At 56.3% G+C, this 16,173-nt stretch overlaps 7 protein-coding genes across 7 annotated transcripts; 5 read left to right on the forward strand and 2 right to left on the reverse strand.

Moving 5' to 3' along the window:
• Window positions 1-731, forward strand: OT_ostta09g01280 (P-loop containing nucleoside triphosphate hydrolase; the record flags this gene model as incomplete). The annotated part of the gene is made up of 1 exon (XM_022983310.1): window positions 1-731. A coding segment is annotated over one exon (731 nt), but the record flags the coding sequence as incomplete, so codon positions are not given.
• A 69-nt stretch (window positions 732-800) lies between these two features.
• OT_ostta09g01290 (Patatin/Phospholipase A2-related) lies at window positions 801-1,823 on the forward strand (the record flags this gene model as incomplete). The annotated part of the gene is made up of 1 exon (XM_003081071.1): window positions 801-1,823. One exon carries the CDS (start codon window positions 801-803, stop codon window positions 1,821-1,823), a length of 1,023 nt encoding a protein of 340 aa, XP_003081119.1.
• Window positions 1,824-1,843: 20 nt separating this feature from the next.
• Window positions 1,844-6,754, reverse strand: OT_ostta09g01300 (Armadillo-type fold; the record flags this gene model as incomplete). Its single annotated transcript, XM_022983311.1, has 1 exon — window positions 1,844-6,754. One exon carries the CDS (start codon window positions 6,752-6,754, stop codon window positions 1,844-1,846), a length of 4,911 nt encoding a protein of 1,636 aa, XP_022839589.1.
• A 132-nt stretch (window positions 6,755-6,886) lies between these two features.
• OT_ostta09g01310 (SNF2-related) lies at window positions 6,887-9,079 on the forward strand (the record flags this gene model as incomplete). Its single annotated transcript, XM_003081073.1, has 1 exon — window positions 6,887-9,079. One exon carries the CDS (start codon window positions 6,887-6,889, stop codon window positions 9,077-9,079), a length of 2,193 nt encoding a protein of 730 aa, XP_003081121.1.
• A 140-nt stretch (window positions 9,080-9,219) lies between these two features.
• On the forward strand, window positions 9,220-10,023 carry OT_ostta09g01320 (unnamed product; the record flags this gene model as incomplete). The annotated part of the gene is made up of 1 exon (XM_003081075.2): window positions 9,220-10,023. The coding sequence occupies one exon, from the start codon at window positions 9,220-9,222 to the stop codon at window positions 10,021-10,023; it is 804 nt and encodes a 267-aa protein (XP_003081123.2).
• Window positions 10,024-10,225: 202 nt separating this feature from the next.
• OT_ostta09g01330 (Armadillo-type fold) lies at window positions 10,226-15,388 on the forward strand (the record flags this gene model as incomplete). Its single annotated transcript, XM_003081076.1, has 1 exon — window positions 10,226-15,388. The coding sequence occupies one exon, from the start codon at window positions 10,226-10,228 to the stop codon at window positions 15,386-15,388; it is 5,163 nt and encodes a 1,720-aa protein (XP_003081124.1).
• Window positions 15,389-15,470: 82 nt separating this feature from the next.
• On the reverse strand, window positions 15,471-16,001 carry OT_ostta09g01340 (Putative membrane protein insertion efficiency factor; the record flags this gene model as incomplete). Its single annotated transcript, XM_003081077.2, has 1 exon — window positions 15,471-16,001. The coding sequence occupies one exon, from the start codon at window positions 15,999-16,001 to the stop codon at window positions 15,471-15,473; it is 531 nt and encodes a 176-aa protein (XP_003081125.2).
• Window positions 16,002-16,173: the final 172 nt, after the last annotated feature.

Raw genomic sequence — 16,173 nt, forward strand, 5'->3', positions numbered from 1 at the left:
GGGGGGGGGGGGACGCGACGACGACGCGCGGGACGACGACGCGCGACGACGGGTACTTTGTCGAACTGTGGGACGTGGGAGGACATCGACAGTATAAGCGAGAGCGTGGGGTATTTTACGATGAGATAAACGGCGTCATCATCGTGCACGATGCGTCGACGCGGTCGAGCGGGGCGCGGTGCGAGGCGTGGGCGCGAGAGGTGGCGCGAATGGGAACGTTTTCCGCGCCGACGCGGACGCCGAGCGAGCGATTCGCGAGCGCAGAGTTAGCGTGCGTCCTGTACGGTTTCGGTGGGTTACCCGTGCCGTGCTTAATCGTGGCGAATAAAATAGACTTAGAACAGAGCGGGGACGGTGACGCGAGGGGGGGTGGTCTGGGCGGTGTGATTCAAAGGTTGTGGCGCAAACTCTTGCATCGGCGGAGACGGTTCGTGCTCCCGCAAACCGTCGGCGAAGCTTCAAGCGTGTCCGATTCGTTCGGTCATCGCCGTCAATCCTCCATTGGGATGGGATCGTTGGATGTACTTCCCCCGGGAGGCGGCTTGCGCACGTCCGCCACGCTCGGTCACGTGGACTTGGACGTCGTGCACGCGTTCTTTCGCGAGCTCGTCAGGAGGCGATACAACGCCGCCGACGATCCCCGGATCTCTACCACGTTCGGATCCGAGCGTCTGCTTCACACCGTGCAGACGACGCACGTCGTCGATGATGATTACGACGATTTAACGTAACGCATTCACCTAGCTCTCACCTCTCGCGCGTCGCTCTCACCACGCCGCACTTCGAAGCGCTCGCTCTTCATGGCGTCCGTCCCCGCTAGAGCCGCGCAATCGACCGCTCCAGCGATCACGTCGAAAATCGCTCGTTGCGCCCCCACGCGAGCGTCTCGCGTCCTCGCACGAGCGTCGTCTTCGTCGTCATCGACGTCGTCGACGTCGTCGTCCAAAGAGCCGCTCGGCGTCGGTTTCTCCGCCGCCGGGTTCGTGTTTCCGCAGCTCGTCGGTTCGTGGGAGGTCTTAGTCGAGCTCGGGGTCATGCGCGAGGACACGCCGGTGGCGGGCGCGTCCGCGGGCTCACTTGTCGCCGCTTTGCACGCGTGCGGAAAGACGCCCGCTGACGGCAAACGCATCTTATCCGAAGTTTTGGCGGACACGCGAGTGAACGGCGTGGTCGGGCGCGTGGGCGGCGTGCTGGAGAAGGCTCTGAGGGCGAATCTCCCGACGGACGCGCACGTGACGTGCTCGCGAGGGAATTTATTCGTTTCGGTGTCGTCGCCACGGGTGGTGCAAGGCGAGCGTGGGATAGAGTTTGGCCTGGACGGTGAGCTCGTGTCGTCGTTCGAGACGTACGACGATTTGATCGGGGCGCTCTTGGCGTCGTGTCACATTCCGCTCTACTGCGGGTGGCCGGCAAGGCGATACAGGGATAAATGGTGCGTCGACGGCGGTTGGCACAACTTGACGCCGAAGCCGCTCACCGCCGAGAAGAGCATCCGTGTGTGTCCTTTTCCGCTCTTAGACGCGTGGCGCAAGGCACAACCCGGGGACGGGACGGAGACCGGTGATGTCTTCGCGCAGCAGGCGTCGTTCTGGGCGGGATGGGGAGACGACGATGCGGCGGGACTTCTCATCTCGCCTGACGCGGCAGGAGGACAACCGAGACCCGAGTGGGATTACACGAAGGGCGACACGATCAAGTACGCGTTCCTTCCCGGGAGCGACGAGATACTCGAACAAATGGTTGCCATAGGTCGAGAAGATGCGGAGCGCTGGGCAAAGACCGTTGGATACGCGAAGAACTTCGTGGAAATAGCTGTAAATTAATTGCATTGTATTCAGATTGGCTACGCTAAGGCGTCAACGACTTGCGCCCAGACTGCGTTCGTTACGTCGTTCCGCATTTCTAATAAGACATCGATGGCGACTCGCGCGTGCGCCCCTTTCAAATTCCTGAGTGCGCTGGACACTATCGCGTCGCTCAAACCGGACAGTTCACCTTTAAGTAGATGTGGTAGTGTGCACGGCAAGGCAGCCGTGCACTGCTCGATGGATGCGACATTCAAGAGGGCGGACATGGGTCCCCAGGCGACCGCAAGAATGGCGATGCAAGGGATAGCGGTGCAATCCCCGAGATTGACCGCTTCGTGCATCATCTGCGCGCGTAGCGTGGACGTTGAACGTGCGATATGTCCTGCGGTGAGCTTCAGCGTCAACATTCTTGTCTCCTTTGGCCACGTCGCGAGCGATATCAGCGTCTCGGCTCTAGCTTGTCCAATCTTGAACAACCTCGCGCAGATGATGGGTTTCACTTCCTGACGGAGCGTCCGCACGGCCTCGGCCCGCAACGTCGATGATTTGAATTTACTAATGCACAAAGATGCTTCGTCCAAAATGTGGGTGTTCGTCAGGTCCAACCGAGACGCGAGAGATCGCACCGCGGCGAAAGCAACATCGTCTTCGCTGACGCTAATCAAACTCTTCCAAAGTTCAGACACGCATCCATTGGCCACGCGTGAGAGGTAAGCCATGTTGATGAATCGTTCAACCGCTGTCACTCCACCTTCTGCGTTCAAAGAGCATGCGGACGGAGCGCCGCGCATAATCAATAATTGTGCCTCTGCTGATAGATTGGTGAACTCGGCCTCAGACGTTGTGGCAATCTGTTCCAACACGTGTCTTCCGAGAGACATCTCTGGGTGCGATTGACACATGCGAATACACGCGCTTTGAAGAGCCTCGCGGGCTGACTTTGCCTCATCTGGTTGATTTGATGTCGCAACTCGCCACCAACGACTGAACGCGTTTGACCAACCGGCGTTCGGCAGGCGCGTTAACTCTGTTAGCACGCTAAAAGCCATAGCCGCGCCCCGCATCTGACGTTCGTCCGGATGGGCGACGTTCACATTCAAAATGGCTTGCATCATGCACCCAATCACCGTGTCGTTTGACACAGAAGACTTCGAATCATGTGTTCCGGAGGAAACAAGCACCGCAAGTTGTGCCACTCTATCGGACAACATCGCCAGTGTCCACGTAGAAATATCTCTCAATGATCTCAGTGCAATTTCGTCTGGCGCAAGAGCAACGCTTTCGATTGTCTTCAAGATACCTTTCGCCTGAGATTTCCCCTGAATGCCGCCCCACAAAAGTGGTGCCGCGAACACTGAACTTTCATCAGATGTTGCGTTGACTCGTGCGTCATACTTGACATATCCATCCCAAGGTGCACCGAGTGCACTGGAGAGAGCTAATGCGAAAAATGCTCGCGCGCTCGAAATCGTGGTGTCATCTCGCATCTTACCTGATGTCTCACCGAGAACGCGTTGGCACATTTCAATCGGAACTGCGCATCCATGATCAAGCATGATTCCCATGATACCACAGCTGACCGCTCGAATCAGGGCGTTTTCGGAACACGCCGTCGTTGTCATGGCTGTCAGCGCGACAGTCTCGCTCTGGATATTGTGCTTTCGATCAAGCATAGGCTTCAGCGCGACCGGTAGCGCCAAGCTGTGGGGGAAACTTCCTTGGGTGACCTCATTCGTTAAGAATTCAACCCACGCTGTCGTTCTCCTTGCCTCATCGTCGAAAACATCCAAAGCACAAAACACTCTCGATAAACCGACACAAGAACCGGCGATTGCGTCAGAAACGTCTCCCTTGGGCGCTACTATTCCATCCGAACTTGAGCGAATGCCTAAGAGTTGAATCGATGGTACTGACGCGCCAAGTGCGTTGAGACATGAGAAAAGTACGCTGCAGATGCGATGAGTGAGATCGACGCGCCATGACGATGATTCACCTTGAGTCACATCGCGTGATAAACCATGGCACAATAAACCAAGAGCCTCCGCCACTGCGCCCATTTTGTCCGCACCGTCTATTTGACAGTCGCTCAACTGCTGAATGAGTGCGTCGGCAATCTTGGTGGGCAGTCTTTCATTGCCTCTGTCTGCGAGCGAACCTCCAACAATGCCGAGTGCGACGCATAAACCTCGCTCAGCACCGACCACAGACATCTTCTCTTGCAGTATCGAGAGCAGAAAGTCACCCAATTCCGCGCCAAAACCGCCTTCACTCTCGAGAGCTGGTGTCACAAGGAACAAGGCAATATTTTGTAACTCGTCAGGGGTGGTCACGTCCTCGAGAGATTTCATCGCCGTCGCATTCATACTCGCTCGAGCTTCCGCACGCATGTCGTCAATATCACAGCCTCCACTTCTCGCAGACACCTCTGCATCGAACCAACGTTTGGAGAACCGAGTCCAAGAGCGATACAAAAGGCCGCCGTGCCACCAATCAATCCAACGCATTTCCTTTGCGGCTCGATTGAACTCGATCCGGTACGATTCGGCTTTATCTCTACTCATCAACGTTTCGGACCGGCCTTTTGGTGGACGAAACATCAGTAAACGAGCACCTGCACACGGTTGGGAGTCCAGCAATTTCTTGGGAATTGTTTGCGTCACTCGATAAATGAGTGGGTCAGATGGAGGTGGATGCGTCAGCTGCTGCGAATCTCTCGCGATCAAGGAAGTTCGGGATAGAGCAATAAACTCCTGTTTCGTCACGGTTCGTAGCATCGCCATCGCACCATCGAATGGTTTTCCAAGATTTTCTGACAAGGCGTGTTGTGCGATTTCCGACATCGAAGGAGCACCAATCTCAGATATGAGCTCAGAGTCATAAAGACTCAAGGAACTCCACGCCTCGCCTCGAACCCTCGGATGACTCGATGTATTTATCGCGTTCCAAATAATCTCGATGAAAGTCACTGCCGCGTCGGGATACTTTGAGGCGTCTCGACCGGCGTGTCGAATGAGTCTAATCCATTTTTGTGCCACCAATGGGTGCTGAGGGAGGCTCGGAATATGCCTCGTGACCACTTTGAATGCCGGGAAAAAATCAAGCGCATCATATTCACACATAGTGTCGATCGCTTCCAGAGCTAACGCCTGCGCTGCTGGAAATTTCGACTTCAAACAACCTTGAATAGATAGAACAAACTCCGTGGCTCTGAATGGATGAGCTCTTGCGGCAGCCGCAAAGGCACTGGCACATCCGATCACGACCGCCGGTTCGCGTGAAGTCGATGCATCCTCTAACGCCCCTTTCAGGCGCGCCCCGAATTCGCGGTTATTTATCCACATTTCAGCCAAAAGTCTCAGTGCGAGAGCATGCAGTCGCGGACTAGGCGCGCTCTCGCCTGGTTTTGTGCTCATAAGCGGAGCGATGGCGCGCAAAACGATGGGCGCCGCCACGAAGTCCGATGCTCCAGCAGCTAGCGCAGTCAGCATTGCCAGCGCAGCTTTCGCGGCATCATCGATGCGAGCTGAACGCTCGCACTCCGTGTGAAGGTGCAACAATATCATCGTGACTTCAGACGTCCCGTGAGCAGCCTTCCCACAAAGCTTTTCCCTGAGTTTCTCAGCAGCACACTCGCGCACATGGGACGAAGGGTGCACTAGACACGCAAGCTCTAGCGTACACGATGTGACATCATCGTCCCGGATGCACGCTCGCACTCGATCTATACTGTCAGCATCACCATCGTACCAAGCTGTTGAAAGCGTACGACTCATGAATCCATCTCGAGTACGGTCGCCCAGCTGCCTCCCATTCCGCGTGCTATTCATACTCACTCCTTGTGCATCTCGAGACATTGCGAGAGAGAGCGCCAAACGAGCTCCAGATTCCTTCGGAAGCATGAGTGCTGCAGACGCATGCCTTGAACTCAGCGAACGTGCTGGTCCATCGAGTGGAAAATGAGGCGCCAGTAACGCTAGCAATGCCGCCGTCTCGTCCGTACTTTGCACGAGCGATAAACAAGGTATCAGCTCCACGCACTCGCTCACGTCCCCATGTTCGCTCAATCGTTTGAGAGCGCCGATGAATGGCATTGTGCTGTCACCGTCGAGCGCCGCAGAACGCAGCTGCCGTACCAATCCTTCCGTCACCAACGCCAAAACGTTGCGTGCGGAGTCATCTCCGACGTCGTAGAGTCGGCATTCTATCGCATCTATGACTTCACCAGCCGCCGACGCGATCCACGCCCTGGATTCGCTCGTCGGCGCTCTGTACGCTCCTAGCGCTCTGGCGCACAGCTCTAAAATTGCCGGAGCGCTCTCTCCGTTCCCACACGTCGCTCCCATCAACCGAGCGTGTAAGAGCGCGGGAAACAAGCTTCTCGGCGCCGGAGCGGGGTACTCTAATAGTGCACGCATGATGAACGGTCGCATCGCCTCGAAATCCCGACTCAACCCGCTCGACACTTTGCTCGTGGTCGCCTCCAACAAACCAGCCCCGGCGTCCGCGTGCGCCCGAAGCGCTCGCGTGAGCGGATGCGCGCTCGCGCTCGCGCACTCCCTCGCTAAATCCCCATCAAATCCTTCGCACACGACTTCTACGAGCGCCCTGGTGAGCGCGCGCGCGTTTGCGCTCGTCCGCGCGCTCGCCAGCCCGCTCGCCAACTCCGCGCTCAGCCCACTCGCAAACCGCCCGCACGCCCGAACCATCTCCCGCGCGCGATTCGCGAGCTCATCCTGAGCTCGCGCGTGCGTTGAGCCATCGCACAACGCTCGCACGATGGTCATCGCCCGCGCGTCCGGCTCCTCGCTCGTCTTCACTCGCTCGAGGAGTTCTCTCGTTAGCGCTCTCGCCGCCATTCTCGCCGTCGTACCGTCGTCGCTCGACGTCGACGCGCCCCCGTTCACGCGCACAGCGTTGAACAAGATGTCATCACCGTTCGACGTCATCGCGATGACGCTCGATCCCGACGCGCGCGCGTCTGCGCCGTCGATGAGAGTGAATTCATCAAAAAAGTGAAACCATCAAACTTAAAATCGAAACGACAGACGCCGACGCGTCGGCGACGACGACGACGAACGATGGACGCGACGGCGAACGATCGCGAGACAATCGCCCCGCGCGTCGTCTGCGAGACACCGACCAAACCCACGCGTCCGTCGTCGTCCGCGCGAGGCGTCGTGAAGGAGACGCCGGTGAAACACGAGCTCGTGCGCGTTCGGTCGATGCACGACGCCTCGGCGCGCGGCGCGCTGACGTTCGCGACGGCGACGGAGTGCGAGGAGATGTGCTCGAGGGAGAAGCACGCGCGGTGTCAGCTCGGGGTGACGTGCGATCCGTACGTGTCGGGGAAACTTCGAGAGCATCAGAGAGCAGGCGCGCGTTGGATGTACAGAGCGCTGCACGGATTGGACGAGCGCGAGCGCTCGAACGCGGGGACGCGAGGGGTGGTTTTAGCGGATGAGATGGGCTTGGGAAAATCCCTACAAGTGCTCGCGGTGCTGTGGACGATGTTGACGCAGGGTCCGAGCGGGGAGCCGACGTGTCGGCGGGCCGTTTTGGTTTGTCCGGCGTCGCTCATCGGAAATTGGGGTGCTGAGTTCAAAAAATGGTTGGGAGGCGTTCGCGCGCAGGCGTCGCTGTGCGAAGGGAATGCCGAGGCCGTGGACGCGGCGTGCGATCGGTGGTGCGCAGAGCCGAGGACGGATTCGAAGAGCGCGTTCGATCGCTGGCCAGTTCTTGTGATGTCATACGAGACGGCAAGACGGTTGGCGCCGCGAGTGCGAGCAATGAGGCCGGAGCTCATGATTTGCGACGAAGCGCACAGACTGCGCAACGCCATGGGTTCGCAGACGATGACTGCGTTGCGAGAGATTGAGGCGCCGATGCGAGTGTTGCTTACGGGGACGCCAGTTCAGAACAATTTGAACGAGTACGCCGCTGTGTTGGATTTTGCGCAGCCGGGCATTCTCGGTTCTTTAGAAGATTTCCAGCGCGATTTTGCGCAACCGATTCAGAGACAGTACGAGCGAGGCGCGAGCGAACAGGAAATAGCGAAAGGGCGCAAGATGGCAGAAGAGCTGAATCGTCGCACATCTGGAAAGATTTTGAGTCGTAAAGCTTCGACAAACGCGGCATATTTACCAAAGAAGACAGAAATTGTCGTGCTCTGTCCTCCAACTCAATCGCAGAGGATGGCGTACGAATCGGGCGCAAAATTGGTAGAGACTTGGACGAAGAAAGATAATAGTGCGTCATTCGGCGCCGCTGCTCTGTGTGCGATCGGGATTTTGCGACAGGCGGCGAACGAGGTGGATCAAATTCTTATGCAAGCCAATTCGGTCGCAGAAGTGCAAACAGACGCCGAAAAGGAACTCGACGTCGAGGTTGAATCAGACGCCATCGCGCGCGCGACAACGACTGAGACTTCGGTGGATGAACTCAAAGCTGTCATGGCAGATGCGTTACCGAGCGGTTACGGGGGTGGAATAGACGGTTCTGGTAAGTTTACTGTCTTGCAGCGCATGCTCGAGGCTCTTAAGGATCGCGGCGACTGTTTGGAGCGCGTCGTCATCGTGTCGGGCTACTCCGCGTCTCTCGCGAGCGCGGATAAAATCTGCAAAAAATTGGATTTACCGACCTCGCGCCTCGATGGAACCGTTCCCGTCGATTTGCGCACGTCCATCGTCAAGGATTTCAACAATGGAGATGGCGGACAAGTCATGCTCCTCTCCGTCGTTGCCGGCGGCGCCGGTTTGAACTTGGTCGGCGCTAATCGATTGATCCTAATGGACGTGTCTTGGAACCCAGCGCATGATCGTCAGGCGATGGGTCGCGTTTGGCGCGATGGCCAAAGGAAGCCAGTGACGATTTATCGTCTCATCACCTCTGGGACCGTAGAACAAAAAGTATTCGAGCGACAGCTCGGCAAGGAAGTGTTGAAGAACACGGTCGAGAGCGGGTACGCCGGATACGAGGGCGACGGCTTCGTCACAAAGGATTCACTCACGGGTCTCGTCAAGTTCACCGGCGACGGCGCCAGTTCGAACGTTCTATGGGGTCATGCGCTGGATGTGGTCGACTGTCCACTCCTGCGCTTTGCGAACGCGCGCGGCGCGATGTTTAGCGTCATCGAAGTCGACGACGCTCGTGCGAACGAACAACCCGCGTCGGCGCCGAAACGAGCGGCGCCGAAAGACGTGCTCGCCGGTAAATTAGCTCGCAAGAGAATTGCATTCGCGGATTTATTTAGCGCCGCCGCTCGCCGCAAGTAGTCACTAGAATGTATTATACCGGTACCGGGTAGCCAAAACTGGATTAGTGCATTCGGTCGTTCGACCTCAGTCCTTCACTCGCAATACGATCGACGCGCGGGTGACTCCGAGCGACGGGACCCGTCGTCCTCGCTCTCGCCATGTCCCTCGATCCCGAACGCGCGTCCGCGGATGTCGCCGCGTCGTGTTCGCGAGCGCGCTCGCGTCAGGCTCGAGCGATGCTCGAAGAGTTCTTTTACCCCGTCGCCGAGGGAGCGAAGACGGAGATCGCCGCGACGTGCCCGTTCAGTCGCATCCGGGACGTGTTCTACGAGCACGAGCGGCACAAGGAGCGCGTGCGGCACTCGAAACAATACTGGCGGTCGCTGTACAGCGGGAAGGTGTTCAAGAGCGAGTATTACGTAGATAAACATATGGAGAGACGACACGGCGACAAGATCCCTCCGGGGGCAAACGTGTGCCTGGCGGATCACTGCGAGGTGCTTCAGTGCGACAGGCACGCGTCGTACATGAACGGGGAGCGAGGAAAGTTGGTGCGTTGCGATGCGGCGCACATGGCGGATGTTCAGGCTGAGTGTCGGAAAATGTTGAAGTCTTGTTTTCCGCACGAGAGCGGCCGTGCCGCGGAGAGGTCGCGCAAGGTTCACGATTATTTAAACAAGTATTACTGCGACCAGCTCACGTGTGTGGGCGTCGGCGGGGTTTTCGAATTGATGAGCACTCATCACGAAACCGCCGGCGCGAGCTATTACGTCTCCTTGGGATTCGTTATGCTGCTCGTCGCGCTGTATTACTTTTTGGTGTATTCATGGGTGAACGGTCGAGGCGTGAGTCTGGACGTCAAGCGCGCGCATCGACGCGCGCGCGCGTCGTGGATTGATTATTTCCCGCGTGCGCTAATCACGTTTCTCAAAATTGAAAAGCGAAAACGCAAAGCGTACTGAGCCTTCTGAGAACCGACGTTGAAGACGCGAGCGCGCGTGATGCCTAGTTCTATTTGTCATAACGTAGCCTTCGTAGCATGATCAGGTTTCCTCACCGTTCGTCGTCTCGCCAGTATCTGCGCGTTGCGTTGTCCCAAAGCGCCTCACATCGATCCTCGCAACCACGCATCTTCGCTCGCCTTCGCGCCTTCGCGCACGAGCGATGTCGTCCACCGTCGACGAGCTCACTCGCACTCTCGAGCGCTCGCTGGCGTTGGACGATCGCGACGCCGTCACGAACAAGCCGTCGACGAGCAAGACGCTCACCGCTGCGCAACGAACGCGCGAACTGTGCGGTTGGACCCCGCGAGCCTTGGACCTCGACCTCGACAGGTGGCTCGAAGTGAGCGAGGACGAGTTCGCTCGAGCGCTCGAGCGCATCGTCGCCGCGCGAGCGGAGACGCGGAGTAAGTCCACGCTGCGATTGTGGTGGCGCGCGACTTTGGGAATTCTGAGCGCGCGGCGCGCGCGTCTCGGCGCCGTAGCGTGCGCGTCCGAGCTGTGCGCGATGCTGGTAGAAGACGTGGCGGATTTAGCCACGTCTTATGGTGATGCGCCCGATCGCGAGCGATGGGGGGAAATTACGGAGGAGTTGAGGTTTGTTAATCTGGACGTGGCGACGCGGGCGGAGACGCTCTCGCTGGCGACGCGGGAGCTCTACGCGAACGCGCCCGAGGCGTTGGTTGCGAGTATTGCGGATGGACTAAGAATGCGACAGAGTCAATCTACGAGAGGGGAGGCGTATTGGTTGGCGTTTGCGTTGTGCGCGGTGGATCCCCTTGGTGACGCGTCGATGAATTTGACGCAAGTCTTGACAAAGTTCAATCCATCGAAGTGGGTGGCCACTCATAGAAAGAGCGACTTCAGGCACTGTCTGTCGACGATGCTGACCGTCGTGGCATCTCGGTTTCTGTCGCGTGGTCCGCCGAAGATGCTGGATGTCGACGTTACGAACTCAGTCCTTGCTGACGTCTTAAGATGGACGAATGAAAACGAGAAAAAACACGCCCATGTGGCGGTGCCACTTCGTGCTGTCCTCATCGGACTAACGATTTCGCAGGAATCGGAGCCATATGCGGCGAATGCGATAACACCATGGCGGTTAATGCTTGATGCGAGAATCAAATCTGGCATCGATATAAAGATGAAAATTTCAACTTTATTAACAGCAATTCGAGGTGTTCTGCAGGGTGTGTCGTGTGAGAGAACGGATGTCGTAGAAGTCGCCATTCAGAGCTTGACGTTGTGTATCAGGGCGATCAAGCTAGGGTACGATATGGATGATACGATGCTCCCGCTGGCCATGGCTCAGTGCGTCACAGCCATTCAACAAGCGAGCGCTGACAATGGTGAGCGCGTGTTGCGAATGCTCCGGGATGAAAACGATGATTCGGTGCGTGCCGCCGTTTGCATCGTGACAGCCAACGCCATGGAAACAGTGGGTTTTGACGATGCTCGTTCCGATGGTGTTTTGTCTGCGTTCGCTGATATGACACTGCCAAAGCTCGTTGCGGATTGGATGCCATCATCGTCTGTCTCTGTGACTAAGGCGATTCTCGTGTGCTTGAGGTTCACAAACGCGAGTCAAGTTTCCATGAAAAATGTTGAGTTTGCGTGCAACATGATGAGCAGCGAATCGGTCTCGGTCCGGAACGCGGCTGAGTCCTTTTTGCTTCATGTCATACGATCAAAGGCTGACAACAGAGATGATGTGCTCCAGGTGCTCGCATCTACGCTTTTAAATTTGAGAGATGTTGCGCCAGCTGCGCGACTGTCGGCAGTAACCGCACTTCTTCACGTCTGCAAGACGTGGAATGCATGCCTGCGAAGCAAGGGCAAAGATGAGCCTCAGTGCAATTGGGAGCGAGCAGAAGCCGCGTCATTGCTCTTAGTTTGCGATGCTGATTTCTCTGTGCGATGCAGAGCGATCGAAGCACTGGAAGAAATATCCAAGCTAGCAAGTTATCAACGTGGCAAAACCATGTACGACCTGGTGCAGAGATTTTTGGACGTCGAAGATGTATCGATATTCATTCGAGAGGTCAGTATTCAGGCTGCGCTTGAGGGTGCCACGTCGTACACAACGGCGCACGCTCAAGCGTACCAGCGCATTCAGTCCATGATGGTCACAGAAGGAGATGGAAAGCTCCTAGTAGTGCCAGTCAACCCGACCGAGTACAAGTACAACCTTTGGCAGAACTATATGTTATTCGTTTGCTCTGGTGATGTGGCGCATGGTGCCACTAGTACTGATATTCGCCAAGTTGTGACTGTTGGTCATCGCGGTTCACTTCCAGCCTTATTACAAACGGTGATTCCACGATTAGGATACTCGAACGGTGAAGTCGACGCTATCATGCGATTATTCCAAATTGTACCCGAGCAATCAAAGACGATCATTTTGAGCGCTCTGTTGCCGTTGCAAGACGGCTTGAGGTCTTCTCTCATGAAAAGGAACAAACGCGAAGATTTGAGCATGCTGATAGGATTCGGTCAAGTGTATCAAGGTTATGCCGTCGATGGCGTTTTCGCTTCCAGCAAGGACTCGGCGGCGAGCTTGGATGCGGCCATCAATTTTGTCTTGATGGTTTGCTCATATCTGAAGACGGCGAAAAGTGAATGCTCATCCATCGAAATAAATCAGCTCAAATTCGCAGCGGCAGCGATAATTGGCGGCGTCCTCACCGATGTGCAGAAAGTAAAAAGTCTTCCCGTGGAGACTCAGAGGAATTTATGGGACGAATTTTACGTCTGGCAAGAGCAGATGGCGACTTACGGTGATACGGGCGACATGACTTCCCGTGCCTACGTGCACTGTCTCATAGGAGAGCTCGCGCACGATTACACGAAAAATCCGACAGATAGCGACGTTGTTCACGCGGCACGCGAGGCGTTAGCGTCGTTGAGTGTCAGTGAGCAGTTCGCGCGAGAGACGCCAAAGCAAGTGTTTGCTTGGGCAAACAAGCTCATCTTGGAGTCGAATGGTCCTGGTCTAGAACTTCCTCATCGAGTGATCTTGAATCTCCTGCGCTCGAATCCTTCGTCGTTTCGGACGACATTGGACTTGTGTTATTCATCGCTCGAAAAAGTGTCGAAAATGCATCTCCTCGTCCTGTCGGAACTGAGCGAGGATACTCTGCGCGCTCTACCGATTGCTCACCTCATCGCGTTAGTTCTGCACAAAATTGTGGATGATGACGCCGATGTCCGATCAGCGACGGAAGTTTTACTCCATTTCATCAAACAACGCTCCGGTTTAGCTCAGCGTACGGATTCGACGCCTATTCGAGACGAAAAGCTCCTTATCGACGAGCTCAAAGATCTCTTGAAGATGGTCCCTCAACACGAAGATGGAATTCTTCTCGAATTTTGGAAGAGAGAGCTCAACGAGACGCGAGCAAGATCTGAGGCACAAAGGACACAAACTTACGAGTCTCTGATCCCTTGGATTTCGGCTCTGCACCTGCCCCATCTCGTAGCTGCCGAAAAATCTGATGAACTTTTGACAACTTTATTTCAAGTGACGCTGCAGGTGAGAAAACGTCAATCCAAACAAGTCGGAAAGCTGTGGATAGCCATGGGTGCTCAGCCGCGAAACGTCGCGCCGGCTTTAAAATTCTTACAAGAACAAGTGCCGGCGATGGCGTCGACGAGTGATCACGGAGAAATTTGGCAAACCGCGAAAGTCGTAAGCGGTTGGCTCGCTCAAACTTCACCGCAGCAAGCAGTTGATCAGTTGGTTTACACCATCTCGTTCCGAGCCTTGGAGTCAGATGAAGGAGAATCCTCAAAACAAGCGCCATCGAGAGAGTCGGCGACGCAGCCATCATCAAAGATCTCTCCCGCGGATGTCGGAATTATTCTTCTCTCCGAGCTCGCGGCGGTTCACAAAGAGGATTTTCGTTTCCATTTGCCCGTGCTCGCGCATACGGTAGTGGTGACGCTCATAGTGACCACCGAAGCGATGGTTCGAGAGCACTGCGGAGAACTTCTCTGTAATTTGGCTATGGGTCTGACCGCCGATAAGCGCGCATTGAACGGTAAGAATCCTGTGTTTCGCTTGGCAAGGTTGTTTGCCGACGATGTCTTCCAACCTTGGAAGTTGAGCAAAATTAGATTCCTGATTCGCCTGTTGCCGCTCGCAATCGATCTGGATGAAAATTTGCCGCAAAGATGGGCGAACGAAGCCAGACGGTGGCTGTTACGCTCACCGTCGTTTTCGCTCGCGTGCGCGTCGGCGATGACGCTGATATCCCTCAACGTGCCCATGGATGAGGATGCCTTCTCGGCGCTCCTCTCCGCCACATGCGTATGCGCGTCGATTTCGGAAGGAGGTAACGATAAGAAAAATAAAATGGCGCGCGAGCTCGCGCAACATTTGCTGAAAACGCTCGCGGCATCGCTTTGCGATATGATGTCGGACGAAGTGATGATGTATACGCAATTGTTCTGGTGCGGGGCGATGTGCTTGAGGACGCAAAACGTCGAGCTATATTCGTGTGCGATTGATCTCGCGTATACTTTTCTGTACAAGTGTAGCCCGCTCGATGAACTGACGTTCGATGTCATCACATCGTGTGCGCCGTTACCCCGCGGCGCGCACTACCCGGAGATCCCTCTGGTTGAAACTTTGGACGAGTTGCTTGAGATTGTCCCGGAGAAACTCCCAAGTGCGGAGATTTCGTGGAGCCGCCTTGTCTTGCTCGTCATGAAGGGCTTATTCCAATCACAGACATTCGTGCGATCCGTGCGCGTACTAGTGATGTTGGTTCCGCACTTGACCGATCACGAGCGATGGAACGACGTGCATATGAGTCTACTGATATCTTATGCGACAATCCCGCTCGTACTGGCGGCAGCGGATGAATCAGTCCACACTGCTATTGGCGTCTCTGAAGCTAGAACCATCGCGTGCAGATTAGCGCAGGGGTTGCGAGCGGTCGATGGAGATCTCGCCAATGCGTTGGCAACGTTTTCGGCGAACACGCGTGCGTCAGCGGGAGATCCCTTCGGCACTGCAGGAACGCTCGAGAGAGCTTTCGCCGAGGCGCTTGCGCGTCCTCCAAGCGGAGTGCCTGTACACTTGCCAGTGCATTGCTTGCGAGAATTTTCGCTCTGCGCCGACGCGGCGACGGCGGATAAAACGTTGAAAATTTTATCCAATATCCCGAAATCGTCGTCCAAGTCGTTCAAAAGGGACTTATCGACGATGTGGTCGGGGCGCTCCGCGTCTGGTACCGTCGCCGATGCGATGTACGGAGTCTTACTCAGCGCTCGATTGGACACGGACAGTAAGGGCGCCGCGCCGGCGTGCTTGGACTATTGAAAATAGACACAAGATCACCAGAGTTAGTACATTAGCTAGCGCTAGTATTAGAAGTTGTAACGTCCTAGCTATTGCGTTTCACTCACAGTTCCGCCGGATCCGAGCCCAAGTACGGCGGCGGCCACATCGGAGGATCGTAACCGCTCCCCCCCAACAGCGGCAATGGATTACACCGCAGCAGTCTCCACGCCGTGAGAACGAATCCCTTTGAAGTGCCGTACTTCTTATACGCCTGTCTCGCGTACTCCGAGCACGTCGGCACGTACCGGCAGCTCTTCGGCAGCAGCGGCGATACCTCTCGCTTGTAAAAGTCCAAGAGTCCCATGGCGATCTTCATCGACGCCGTGTCCTCGTCCGGGCCATGTTCGTCCTCACGTCCGCTCGTCGACGCGTCGTCCTTGGGCTCTCGAGACGTCGCGGCGAGCGCGTGCGATCGCGAGCGAACGAGCGAGCGCGGAAGAAGACTCGAGGACTTGGAGGACGAGGATGAAGTAGAGGACGACACGCACTCTCGACACGCTCGAACACGCACGACGCGAGCGCGAGGTGCGTGTGGAGCGGACGACCGTCGAAGCGCGGCCGTCGTCGACGCCGTCGCCACGCGCGTCGACATCGAGGCGTCAAGATATGAAGTTCGTCGCTCGTGCTTGCCGTTACAACAGAGCGTCCTATTCGCTCACGAGTCTTCGTTTTCACTGGAACTCCCCTCCATGATCATCGATCCGTACCCGACGTTTTTGAGGACGAATGATTTCGCGAGCGTCTCAACGTTGGTGACGCACACG

This window comes from Ostreococcus tauri, assembly GCF_000214015.3.
Source record: "Ostreococcus tauri WGS project CAID00000000 data, contig chromosome 09, whole genome shotgun sequence".
In the NCBI taxonomy this organism is placed as follows: domain Eukaryota; kingdom Viridiplantae; phylum Chlorophyta; class Mamiellophyceae; order Mamiellales; family Bathycoccaceae; genus Ostreococcus; species Ostreococcus tauri.